The sequence below is a fragment of the Mesoplodon densirostris genome, chromosome 19, assembly GCF_025265405.1.
Source record: "Mesoplodon densirostris isolate mMesDen1 chromosome 19, mMesDen1 primary haplotype, whole genome shotgun sequence".
Lineage (NCBI taxonomy): Eukaryota > Metazoa > Chordata > Mammalia > Artiodactyla > Ziphiidae > Mesoplodon > Mesoplodon densirostris.
In genome coordinates, this window is record NC_082679.1 from 39,300,100 (window position 1) to 39,312,191 (window position 12,092).

The following is a 12,092-nucleotide window of genomic DNA, read 5'->3' on the forward strand; positions in this document are numbered from 1 at the left end:
TGTGAGTAGCAGTTCTGAAATTACTTTGTGTGTATACTAGCAGTGAACAAATAAAAATATTGGGGATAATGAGAACCAGGTTTCTCACTGTGGAAGAAAAACAATTACAAATAAAGAAGTTAGAATAAACTGAGAGGTGTTGAATTGGAATTAGAGGTATCAGTATAAATTCCAGACTTTTAATAGATATACAGATACATAGATATAGAGTGTGTGTGTGTGTGTGTGTGTGAGTGTGAGTGATTGAGGCAGAAAAAATGCAAGGTGAGTTTGGAACATCATATAGGGCTAGAAAATTAGAAACAACTCAAAAAAATGATGGGCGCATGGTGAAAGGACCCAAGAGCCAGCTTGAAGGAACTCCCAATGGCCAAATCTGGCACAATCAGAACAATAAAATAATAATAGAAATTGATTATGACCCATAGAATAAAATAAGTAATTGAATAAATAAGTAGATGGAGAAGAAAGGACAGCTCTTTTTCTTGGAGGAGAATTCCAGTTAATAAATGTAGAAGAGATGATGGAAATAGAAAATTATCGTTAAGCAAATACCACAGTAATAACTGTAGGCAAGCATCATCCATGGTTGCTAAAATTAGTGGGCGAAAGTATGATGAGAAACAGGATGTCTGTGTAGTCTCAAAGTATCTTCCCACAAGATACGTATTAATTACAAAGGGAAAAATAGTAACTTTATACTGGAGAAACCTGGCAGACACCACCTGAATTGGGTGATCAAGCTTATCCCCAATAATAAAACAGATTGACATCATGTACCCCATAAAATGGTACAATGACAAGGGCACATCTCTTCTGCTGTATTCTTACTAAAAATGCATAACCGGGGCTTCCCTGGTGGCGCAGTGGTTGAGAGTCCGCCTGCCGATGCAGGGGACGTGGGTTCGTGCCCCGGTCTGGGAGGATCCCACATGCCGCGGAGTGGCTGGACCTGTGAGCCATGGCCGCTGAGCCTGCGCGTCCGGAGCCTGTGCTCCGCAGAGGGAGAGGCCACAACAGTGAGAGGCCCGCGTACCGCCAAAAAAAAAAAAAGACTAAAAATGCATAACCTTGGTCTAATCATAAGAAAACAACAGACAAACCCAAACTGAGGGACATTCTACAGATTTAACTAATCAGTATTTTTCAAGTGTCAACATCATAAAAGACAGACTGAGGCACTGGCCCTGATTGGAGGAGACTACATGACAACTCTGTGCAATGTGGCATCCTGGACTGGGAGACTATTGGGAAAACTGGTGAAATTCATCTCAGGTCTGCAGATTACTTCACCATATTGTATCAGTATTTTCTTTCCTGGTTTCTCTAGTTGTATTAAGGTTCTGTAGCATGGTGACATTAGGGGAAGCTGAGTGAAAGGTATATGGGAAGTTTCTGTGCTTTGTTTTTTCTTTGATTTTTCTAAATTTGTAATTATTTCAAAATAAAAAGTTAAAAGGTAGGGGACAGTATTATGCCTTAATTTAATTGGCAGTGTTTTTTCCTTTCTTTTGGTACATAAAATGTTAGTGTCAGCTATAATTGATAGTATCTTAGATTTGATAATGTCTGCTGTGTAGAATAAAGTCTCCTTTTAGACCCTTCCAAACCCATATCCTTCTCTAGAGGTGAGCATTACAGTTACCCTGATTCATTTGAGGACTTTTTTTTTTAATTTGCAAATATATGTACCTGTTTGATGCATGTATTTTTTACATAAATGGGCTTATTTATTTATACTTATTATTCTGTGGCATTCCTTTTTCTCTTAACTGCATATTTTAGAATGCTTTCGCTATCTGTTTGAGTGGAGCTGCCTTATTTTTAAAATAGCTGCATGGTGCTCTGGGGTGTAGATGTGCCATGGTTTATTTAACCAGTCTCCTGACGTTTGTTTGGGTTGTTTTCAGTTTTTTCCTATTCCAAAGAGTGCTGCAGTGAGCATCCCTGTGCACAGCCTTTTAGTGTTTTTCTGTAGGATAAATATCTAGAGATATAGTTGCAAAGTTGATAGATATTTGCATTTTTACAAACTACCAACTCGCCCTCCAGATGAAGGTGAACCCACTGCAGTCGAGTCAACAGTGTATGAGAGTATGTGCCGTTTCCCCACAAGCTCACCAACGCTGAATGTTATCAGTCGTTTAATACTTTGCAGTCTGGGTGAAGAAGCATTCCTTCACTCCACCTCATTCAACAAAAACATATCAAGTGTCAGAAAATATTAACAATCGTTTTTGTCATTATTGTTGTTGTAGGGATGTGATAGGGAAAGGTATTTCAGGCAGAAGGAACGGCATGAACAAAGGCGCGTGCTTCCTGTGGGTCGAATGGACCTACTGAGTCAGCTGGGGGTCCTTAGCTCTGAGTGTCAGAATCCAACTATGGCTGCCTTAAGCACAGTGTGTGTGTGTGTGTGTGTGTGTGTGTGTGTGTGTGTGTGTGTGTGTGTGTGTGTCGGCAGGGTTGCAGTGGCTGCGGGGAGATAGGAATTCATAGGCCCAAATCAAGAAAAAAGCAGGAGAAGTGGTCAGGTTGGGCCTAAATTAAGGGGCTGTAACGAGAGAGGAAATGTAGGCTGGGCCAGAACAAAAGATCATGTTCCCTGCACCCTTCTGTTGGACTGTGTACTTGGGGAGACAGAATCCGTGTAGAGTAGGGTTTAAGAGCACAGGCTCTGGGGTCCCTTCCTGGATCAGCCACCAGGGGACTTGCACCTGTTTTGGTCTCACCTGTGAGACGGGGATGCTGAGGAAAGGTCTAGTCCCCATCCCAGCCCTATACCCCCAGTGCTGTCCCAACCCTCTGCGGTCAGGATCGGGACAGGGAGAGTGATATGAGGGACCAGCTACCCGGAGGCTCTAAACCCTCGACATAGCGCCGTTGGAAGTTGGGTTTCTGATTTCTGGGGTCCCTGAGTTCTGGGGCTTCTTTTCAAACCACAGGGCTGGCGTGGTGGGGGTGGAAGGACCTCAGGTGCTCAGGCTTGAACGTGAGTCGTCTGCCTGCCCTGAGCGACATCGTTCTTAATCTGTGCCGCAGACCCCTCCCCCAGGGCAGAGCTGGCCAAGCCAGGTTGGCTGTGCTCCCTGTTCCATTTGCTTGCGGCTTTTCTTGTAATGACGGGACCTCATAGCCAGGACTTTCAGGAGTGCACCATCCACAGGGCATCTTGGACCAAGACATTGACCGTGACCTGCCAAGAGGCCCCCTCACTCCTGTGGTTAAAAAAAAAAAGCCATTCCACAGCCCTTTCGCTTTTACAGTTTGGTTTCTCCCTGTCCCACAAGGTCTGGTTCGCCTGCATGTGCTAACTTTACCCTGTTGATGTCTGGCCTTCCTTCACCTTCAGCTCTTGCATTTCTTGGGGGGACAGGTCTGGGTGTTTTGGGGTGGGGAGCGATGCTTGGCTGGGCAGCACTGTCCCCACACAACCTTCCTCGCCTCTGGCTCCCGGGTACTAAATGCTGTAGGAGCCCCCAGTTGCTGAGACAACCCAAAATCCCCACGTGTATTTTCAAACGCCCCCTACTACTGCTGAGCGGTGCTCCCACCCAACAGTTGCCTCATTCCATAGGTTGTGTAACTGCCACTGGTCAATTAAATTGAAGCACTTGTTGACAAGGCTCAGGAATGATCATAGTAATTGTTTATATTTTTAACCCTAATAAGTGTGAGGGATCACGTGGCCCAGGATAGAATCACATTTAAAGAAGCACAAATCAGCAACCAAAAGTAATTGAATCACAGCATAGGATCACATTTAATGACGCACAAATCAGCAACCAAAAGTAATTGAAAAGAAATGCAGTTCCTCATAAAGAATCCACCCACATTCACGCTGCGCTGCTCGGGAGCTCCTTTCTGTCACCCAGCCAAAGAGCCGGGCTTTCTCTCCCTCATCCCTTTCCCGTCCCTTTATTGAAACATCAGCGGAGCCTCTCCGCCAGCAGGTATGAACCCTCCCTTAAATAGGAGACAAGAGAAAAAGAAACTCCAGGGTTGTCTTAAGTAGGCAAAGGAAGGTTAGGAGGACCCCAGTCACTTATGTTATTTTTGTCCCATCCAAATGGGTACAGAAATCTTCCATTTAAAAAGCATGTTTCTATCTCTTGTCTCTGTTGTACCTCAAAGCTCTCTGAGGTGGCCAGAGGAAGGCTACCACTCCCATTTTGCAGATAAGCAATCCTCTTAGTGATCTGCCCAAAATAAAGCTAGGCAGTGAGTGATACAGAAGAAATTCCAGTGACTCTAGGCCGGACCACTGAGAAGCTGAGGGCTGGAATTCACCCCAGACCCATTTGGTTTTAACACTCTGTGTTGCCTTTAGAGAATCTGGGATCAAGAGGGGGAAAAAGGCAAAGTGAAAAGGTCCCTTGCTGTTGCTTCACAGACCCCTGGGATCTCACACCCCATTTGCCTTGTGCTCCCTGATTCCTGACAAACCTGACTCAGGCTTCCTTGTGGGTGGTTGATAGGAATCTCATGCTCTGTTGATAGGAATCTCACGCTCTCTTTTTTTTGATTTTTCTAAACTTTATTTTATAGCAATTGTCATGATTAGAAAAGTAAGTAACACATTTAAAAACCTTCTCAGGGCCAGGGGATGCCAGAATATTTACAAACACATTCACGCTCTTTTTCTGAAAAATTTTTTCCGGCTTTATTGAGATACAGTTGACATATAACGTTGTATAAGTTTCAGGCATACAATATACGGATTTGATGGGAATCTCATTTTCTTGTAACATCATGTAGCTGCTTTTTTTAAAATCATAACTTTCTTAGGAAGAAACTCGTCTGCCACCACCCTGTGGGAGTATCCCCTCCGGCCTCTGTTCCCGAGCCCCACATCACCTGCTGGGCCCTGGGCTGTCCCCGTTTTCCACAGGCTGAGACATCCTCAGCTCTCTGGATTATGAGGTTTCTCTCTGCAGCCCCCTTCCCCGCCACCCCCTCATCACAGCCCATCTGTCCCTGCGCTGCCCACTCTCAGCCCTTTTAATAGAACCGTCCTTGGGGAGGATGGTCTCCACTGTGGTTTCATAACAGGCCTGAGAGAGGGCGGGGACACCCCAGTGCTGCCGAAGCATTTAATTGAATTCAGTATTCAGGGGGGTTGGCGGCTAAAAAGGCCCTAATGGGAGAAGAGTTTTCCAGGGTGGCCCACCCGGATGGATGGATGAGTGTGCAGACGTCAGAAAGGGTGGAAGAGAAAGTGGGGGAGAGGGGAGAGGACGCCTTTCTAAAAATACAGCCCGTCTGCGTTGTGTTAGCTGGTTTCCCCAGAAGCCGCTGGGAACCGAGAGCTCCAGCATGGCACTAAGGTGCAGGGACCTGGGTACCTGGGTGCTCAGGGGCCTCCCTGCCTGGCCTCTTCATGCTGGGGACAAGGCTCTCCCAGGGGGCTGCACAGCTCTGGATTAACCTTCCCGGAGGCCTGAGTGGCCAGCGGCTCCCAGCCCAGCCCCAGCACGTCTCAACCCAAACTAGACTCAGGAGGGGACCCCCATGCGATTACAAGGCACCGTCTTTGTTAGCATTCTGGAGGGCTGATGCTTCCTGCTTCTGACAGGATGGAAGGAAGCTCAGGCAGGGTCTGGAGCTACAACCTGGTCTCAGGACCTCCCTGCCACAGCAATGGATCCCATCCAAGGCCATGTGCCCTTGGGTCCCAGGAAGCCACTGCGCTGACTCCCCAGTCACTAGGGCTTCCACAGGGAGAAGCCAAAGGAGCAGGGGTGGGCAGGGCTGGGGGGGCATCTTCTGACCAACCAGCTAGTGGGACTGTCAGCCTTTCAGGGCAGAAGGGAAAGTCTGAGGGGTGGGAGGGAGGATGGGAGGACGGATAGGAAGCCATCCTTCCATCCTTCCAGGTCAGGCCGCCATGGTGTCACGGAGCGAGCACTGGAACAGGCTAAGGATCCAAAGACCCCATTTCCAGGCCTGGCCCCACCTGGGCGTGCCGTGGAACCTCTCTCAGCCTTGGTTTACCTCATCGCACTTCCCATCAGGGTGAAATCTAATAGCACAGAAAAGTACCTTGGGAGATGTGAAGTGCTTTGCAAGAATAAAGAATTGTTAATGATCTACAAACAGTCTTAAATATTGTTTTTTCCTGATTTCAGACTGTAGAACCTAATTTTCAGTCCTTCACCCAGGGATAATGCCTGTTAACTTTGTGAAAAGCCTCCCAGGCTTTTTTATGGAACTATTCATATTTCTCATAATTTGGATAATACTGTATGTTTTATAACTGCTTTAAAAAAATCTATTACAACACAAGCATTTTACCATGTTATTAAATAATCTTTTACAAGTTATTTACCCATAGTTTGTCTAGTGCCCTACTTATGGACATTTAGCTTTTTTAGCTTGTTTTGGGGGTTTTTTTGGATTATAAATGGCACGGTGGTGAACATTGTTACAGATAAATCATTAGGTGCCCTCTCTGGTTTCCTTAGGAAATTTCTCCCGGGGAGAAGATTGCGGAGTCCAAGAGTAAGAACCTTTTAAAGGATCTTAATTCATTCTGTAAAACTGCCCTCCAGAAAGATGTACCAATTTATACACTCACAAGCAGTATAAGAAAAGTGCCAGTTTTGGTGCATCTTTGCCAGCACTGCAAATGTTGCCAATTCCATTGGCAAAAAAGAGAAAGGAGGGCCTCCCTGGTGGCGCAGTGGTTGAGAGTCCGCCTGCCGATGCAGGGGATACGGGTTCGTGCCCCGGTCTGGGAGGATCCCATATGCCGCGGAGCGGCTGGGCCCGTGAGCCGTGGCCGCTGGGCCTGCGCATCCGGAGCCTGTGCTCCGCAACGGGGGAGGGGGGAGGCCACAACAGTGAGAGGCCCGCATACCACAAAAAAGAAAAAAAAAAAAAAAAAAAGAGAAAGGATATCTTTGACTTCTAGTGAGCTTTAACATTTTCCCATGTATTTACTGGCCAGTTGTAATTCTTTTATGAATTTCCAGCTCACATCCTTGCCTAGTGTTTCTCTTGGTGCATTATGATTTGTGCCATCCTGAAATCCAAGTAAGGAATGGCAGTGCCAGGCTAGATAGATTGTGGGGTCCTGGCACCCTCTGTCTGCCTTCCCCCACCACTGGATCCTCCAAAGACACACGTGCACATATGATCCGTTCCTCTCCTGAGGTTCAGAGGCCCGGGGTCTGCCATGAACACGCAGCCATTAGGGTCTGGGCCCTCTGCCTGGAGGCTGTGGGTTGAGTGGACACTGTGTCATCCCGCCCTGCTGGTGGTACATCATGACCAGCACCTTCAATGCAACTCTGCCTGCCACACTGCCAGGCCCTCCCTTCTCCCCTCTCAGAGCCATCCTCACCCAGGCCTGTCCTTCTAGGCACTCAGGACGGCCCTCAGCTCTCTTCCTCTGTGTCCTCCCAGAGCCCACTGTCCACTTCTGACCACAGGGGGCTTCCGACCCTGTGTTTGGCTTCCCCACACTTGTCCCTCTGTTTCTTAATAAATGCAGTTTACTTGAAATTATTCAAGGGTCATCCTGTATTGTGTCGCCTTGCTTTTCTTTTTCTCTTTATTTTCTTTCTTCCTTCCCTCCTTCCTCCCTCCCTCCCTCCCTTTCTTCCTTCCTTACCCCCCCTTCCTTCTTTCTTCCTTTTTTTTGGGGCGTGGCAGGAAACATGTTTTAACTTTTAAGACCAAATAGTACAATGACCTTCCCTGAGCCAAGCAGGCGAGTCTTGCAGACGGAGACTTGCGGCCCGAGTGAAGCGCAGCGCTGGGCCTGCGCTTGGGAACCGGGGGTCCGGGGATGGAGGGGTCGGTGTGGTCCCCGGTGCCCCTGCCGCAGCCCGGGCTTGCGCTGTCCCCTCCGCCAGCCGAGAGAGTCCGAGCAGGGCCCAGGCGTGCCCGTCGCAGCAGGGCTCAACCCTTGTCCTCGCCTTCCTTCCCTAGGGCTGCTGCTCCACGACGGGACCATGGCCGGCCTGCAGGAGCTGCGATTCCCCGAGGAGAAGCCACTGCTCCGGGGCCAGGATGCCGCTGAGCTGGTGAGTCGCCCCTTCGCGGTCCCGAGGGCGGAGGGCGCCACCTCGTGACCGAGAAGGAAACCGCGCGCCTTCCCTTTAGTCTTTTTTTTTTTTTTAATTTTTTTAACATCTTTTTTTTTAAAAAAAATTTTTTAACATCTTTTTTGGAGTATAATTGCTTTACAATGGTGTGTTAGTTTCTGCTTTATAACAAAGTGAGTCAGTTATACATATACATATGTTCCCATATCTCCTCCCTCTTGCGTCTCCCTCCCTCCCACCCTCCCTCTCCCACCCCTCTAGGTGGTCACAGAGCACCGAGCTGATCTCCCTGTGCTATGCAGCTGCTTCCCACTAGCTATCTATTTTACGTTTGGTAGTGTATATACGTCCATGCCTCTCTCTCACTTTGTCCCAGCTTACCCTTCCCCCTCCCCGTATCCTCAAGTCCATTCTCTAGTAGGTCTGTGTCTTTATTCCTGTCTTACCCCTAGGTTCTTCATGACTTTTTTTTTTCTTTTCTTAGATTCCATATATATGTGTTAGCATACGGTATTTGTTTTTCTCTTTCTGACATACTTCACTCTGTATGACAGACTCTAGGTCCATCACCTCACTACAAATAGTCTTGCTGATGGCTAGGAGATGGCCCTCCATCCCATGAGCCACCCTGAGAAGCCTTGTCCCCGCCTTGGGAGAGTTCCTGGCCGGGCTGAACGCCCATGTGGCTAAAACCCAGCCAACCTCGCTGTGGCTTTGGCTGTCTTTGAAGCTGGGAGGCTCTGTAGAAGAGTTATTCCCATTTCAGTGATGAGAAAACCGAGGCACCGAAAGGTTAACTCACTTGGCCAGGGTCACACAGCTCTCGGGGAATGAGGCCCGTATTCAACCCCTGGTTGTGGGCGGCCGTTGAGCCCCAAGAGGGTCCCCGCTGAGCAGTGCTGCCTCCAGTGGGGTCACGATGCTTCCCCAACTACCGGGGCCTTTCATGTCTGCAGCCTCTCTTTTTTCCTCATAAGCCTCTGAGGTATGAGGGAAAGTATTACCCGCAGTGTTTCCAGGAGCAGTGGGATCAAGGCATTTGAGGTTGTTATTTTATCCCAAAGGGCCCTCATCTGAACACCAGGCGTTAGATTTCAGAATTAGTTCTACCCATGTTTTCTTTTTTTTTAATAGCATTTTTTAAAAACGTTCTTAATTTTATTTATTTATTTATTTGGCTCCGTTGGGTTTTCGTTAATGTGAGCAGGCTTTCTCTAGTTGCGGTGAGCAGGGGCTGCTCTTCGTTGCGGTGCTCGGGCTTCTCTCTTGTTGTGGAGCACGGGCTCTAGGTGCGAGAGCTTCAGTAGTTGTGGCTCGCGGGCTCTAGAGCGCAGGCTCAGTAGTTGCAGTGCACAGGCTTGGTTGCTCTGCGGCATGTGGGATCTTCCTGGACCAGGGCTCGAACCCATGTTCCCTGCGTTGGCAGGCGGATTCTTACGTTTTCTTGTTGTGGTGACACCCAGCACAGCTTCCCTTTCCCTCCTGCAAGGAAAAGCTATGGGTCCATTGCTCATAGAATTCTGGGGCATCACGGCTATAGGTCCCTGCTGGTTATGCCGCCCAGCCCCCCTCACTTTACAGGTGGGGAAGCCAGGAGCCCAGTCCCTGGATCCTCAGCACACCCTTCTTTGCTCCGCCCCAGCCTCCCAGATCCTCCCTCCAGAAGGAGATGAGCCCAAGAGCTGCTGAGTTCCACATGTTGGGACAGAGTGGCTGTCCAGGTGCCAGGGGCCCAACCACATGAGGCTGGCAGTCCTGTCCCCAAGAAGGGTACAGTCTTTTTTTTTTTCTTTTGCCCCGCCACTTGCAGGATCATAGTTCCGCCCCCCTCCCTCCCCCCCACCCCCACCAGGGATTGAACCCCAGCCCTCAGCAGTGTGAGCGTGGGGTCCTAACCACTGGACCACCAGGGAATTCCCAGGGTGCAGTCTTACTTTTAAAACAGAACCTCAAGTTAACTTATGAGACCTGATTACCTTAGGGCAACCCCCAGAAATGGTCGGGGAACAGCTGGTGAGCTGGACACTTTGTAGACTTTTGATTCTAATTCCACTTCCTCCCTGTTCCAAGCCCCCATCATCTCTTGCCCAGGTGCTCCCCGCTGGTACGGGTGTGCATCTGTGGTTGGCACAGAAAGCTGAGGGCACCTTGGCCTCGCATGTTCTCTTCCACTCTTCTCCTCGGCACGGCAGCCCCGCCCTCCTTCTTTCTGCTTGAAGGAGCCTCCCCACTGGTCTCCGTGCTCTGTACAACCTTTTAAAATACATCACGTCCGTCCTGGCTTTCTGATGTGTTCCATTCCCTTGTTCCAGCCCTTCATGAGTCCTGCCTTTGGCTTGGTAAGGCACGCTTGTATCCTAATTATAAATTTCCCTTTTTCGCTTAGACTGACCAGATTTGATTTCTATTACTGGCCACCATCCCTCCTGAGGCCTGTTTTTAACTATTGTTCTTGGCTTTGGGAAGGTACCCCCGTCATTTTATCCTTTTTGTGTAAACTAAAAATTCCACGCATCGTGTCACTTTTCTGCTTACGGTTGGCCAGTGGCTGCCGTAGCACCCTGAGTTGTAGCCACAGTCCTTCCCGGGGCCCAGGGTGTGCTCCGCACCCCCTCCCCCTGCTGGCTCCTGTCCTGTCTCCCAGGCTCACTGCTCTTCCTTGAACAAGCTGATCACATTCCCAGCTGTTGCCTCTGCCTGGGACACGCTAGCCGCAGGACTTTTCAGGGCTGGCCCTTCATTTTGTTCAGGCTCTGCTCAGATGCCCCCTCCTCAGGAAGGCCTTCTCTGACCACCGGGTCTAATATCGACACCCGCACACCCTCCGGGCCGGGCACTTAGTGCTCTCGGGCTCTGCCCCACAGGCTCCTGGAGCAGCGACCCTTTCCGTTTTGTTCCCCGATCTCCCCAGTTCCTAGCACAGTGCCTGGTACACAGTAGGCTCTCGGTAAAGACTTGGGTCGGGTGGAAGCTATAGACTGTGATGCAGCTCAGAAGAAAGGAGTTTTTCAGAACTCTCTGAAAAGTCCCTCGTCCCCACAAACAGTCCATCTTCCGAGGCATGTGAGCAGAGACCAGCCTTCGTGTGAGGGCGTGGTGGGCCAGATGGTGGCTCTCAGACACCCCTGCACTCATCACCATGGCTCAGGGGTAGGGGGCTGCCTGCTGGTACGCGGTGTGCAGCTGTGGGCGGCACAGAGCGCGCAGGGCACCTTGGCCTCACACGTCCTATGCCTGTCTCTTCCACTCCCCACCTTGGCAGGGCACCCCAAGAGATGCCCTCGCACCCCTTCTCTGCCCAGCCTGGCCCAGCACCTTGCTGCCCCTCCCTCCCTGAGCCCCTTTGACCAGCTCCCTGGCTCTGCCTTCTTCCTGCTGCATTTGGTTGCTGCATTCTCGGGTCAGCACAAGCCCCGTGGACCTGGTCACTGGTCACATCTGCTTTTCCCAAGACGTATTAATGGCCCCATCCTCAACCCCCCAAAATCCTCCTAGGTGCTCCCAGTGTGGCCTTTCCAGATTTCAGTGACAACTGGTGCAGTCCTGTCTTGAAGTTCTGCCTCGCTCTCTGCCTCTCTCTCCCAGGCGGTTACACGCACAGACAGATTCCCCTGTCCAGCTGCACGGGACAGAAGTGCCAGTCCTTTTCACTTTTTAAATCTTCCTTAACCTTCCAGGTGCAAATTCCCTGAATCCACTGAGGAGCAAATACTTCCACATGGTTACCCACCGTCCCTCCACCATTTCAGACTCGCTTGCTTCTGAAGTCTTCCCCTGGTGTATCCAGGCCTCCGTGGAAGAACTGTTGATTCTCCCCGTGCCTGCATCCCCAACCTGGGTCTCCTTAGGCCGCTCCTGGGCCTCCTCCCCTCCTCTCAGCTGGGCCCTCTCTCCCACCGGTTTTCCTTGGAATGTTCATGTGGTTCCTCCCAGGCCTCCGGTGTCTCTGGATTGGCTTGTATTATTCCTGCTGTTTCTTGGTTTGGGGTCCTGCCCATCTGAAGCTTCCCATCCCCTTGAAAATCTCCTGCATCTCTTTCC

General features: G+C 49.9%; 1 protein-coding gene across 4 annotated transcripts in view; it reads left to right on the forward strand.

The window, feature by feature from the left end:
- Window positions 1-12,092, forward strand: part of NDRG4 (NDRG family member 4) — a 96,139-nt gene that overhangs the window by 65,051 nt on the left and 18,996 nt on the right. For all 4 annotated transcript variants that reach the window (XM_060085488.1, XM_060085491.1, XM_060085493.1 and 1 more), the window contains exon 2: window positions 7,936-8,030. In XM_060085488.1, coding sequence (XP_059941471.1) covers window positions 7,959-8,030 — 72 coding nt within the window. In that variant the 5' untranslated portion in view covers window positions 7,936-7,958. The remainder of the gene's footprint in view (window positions 1-7,935; window positions 8,031-12,092) is intronic.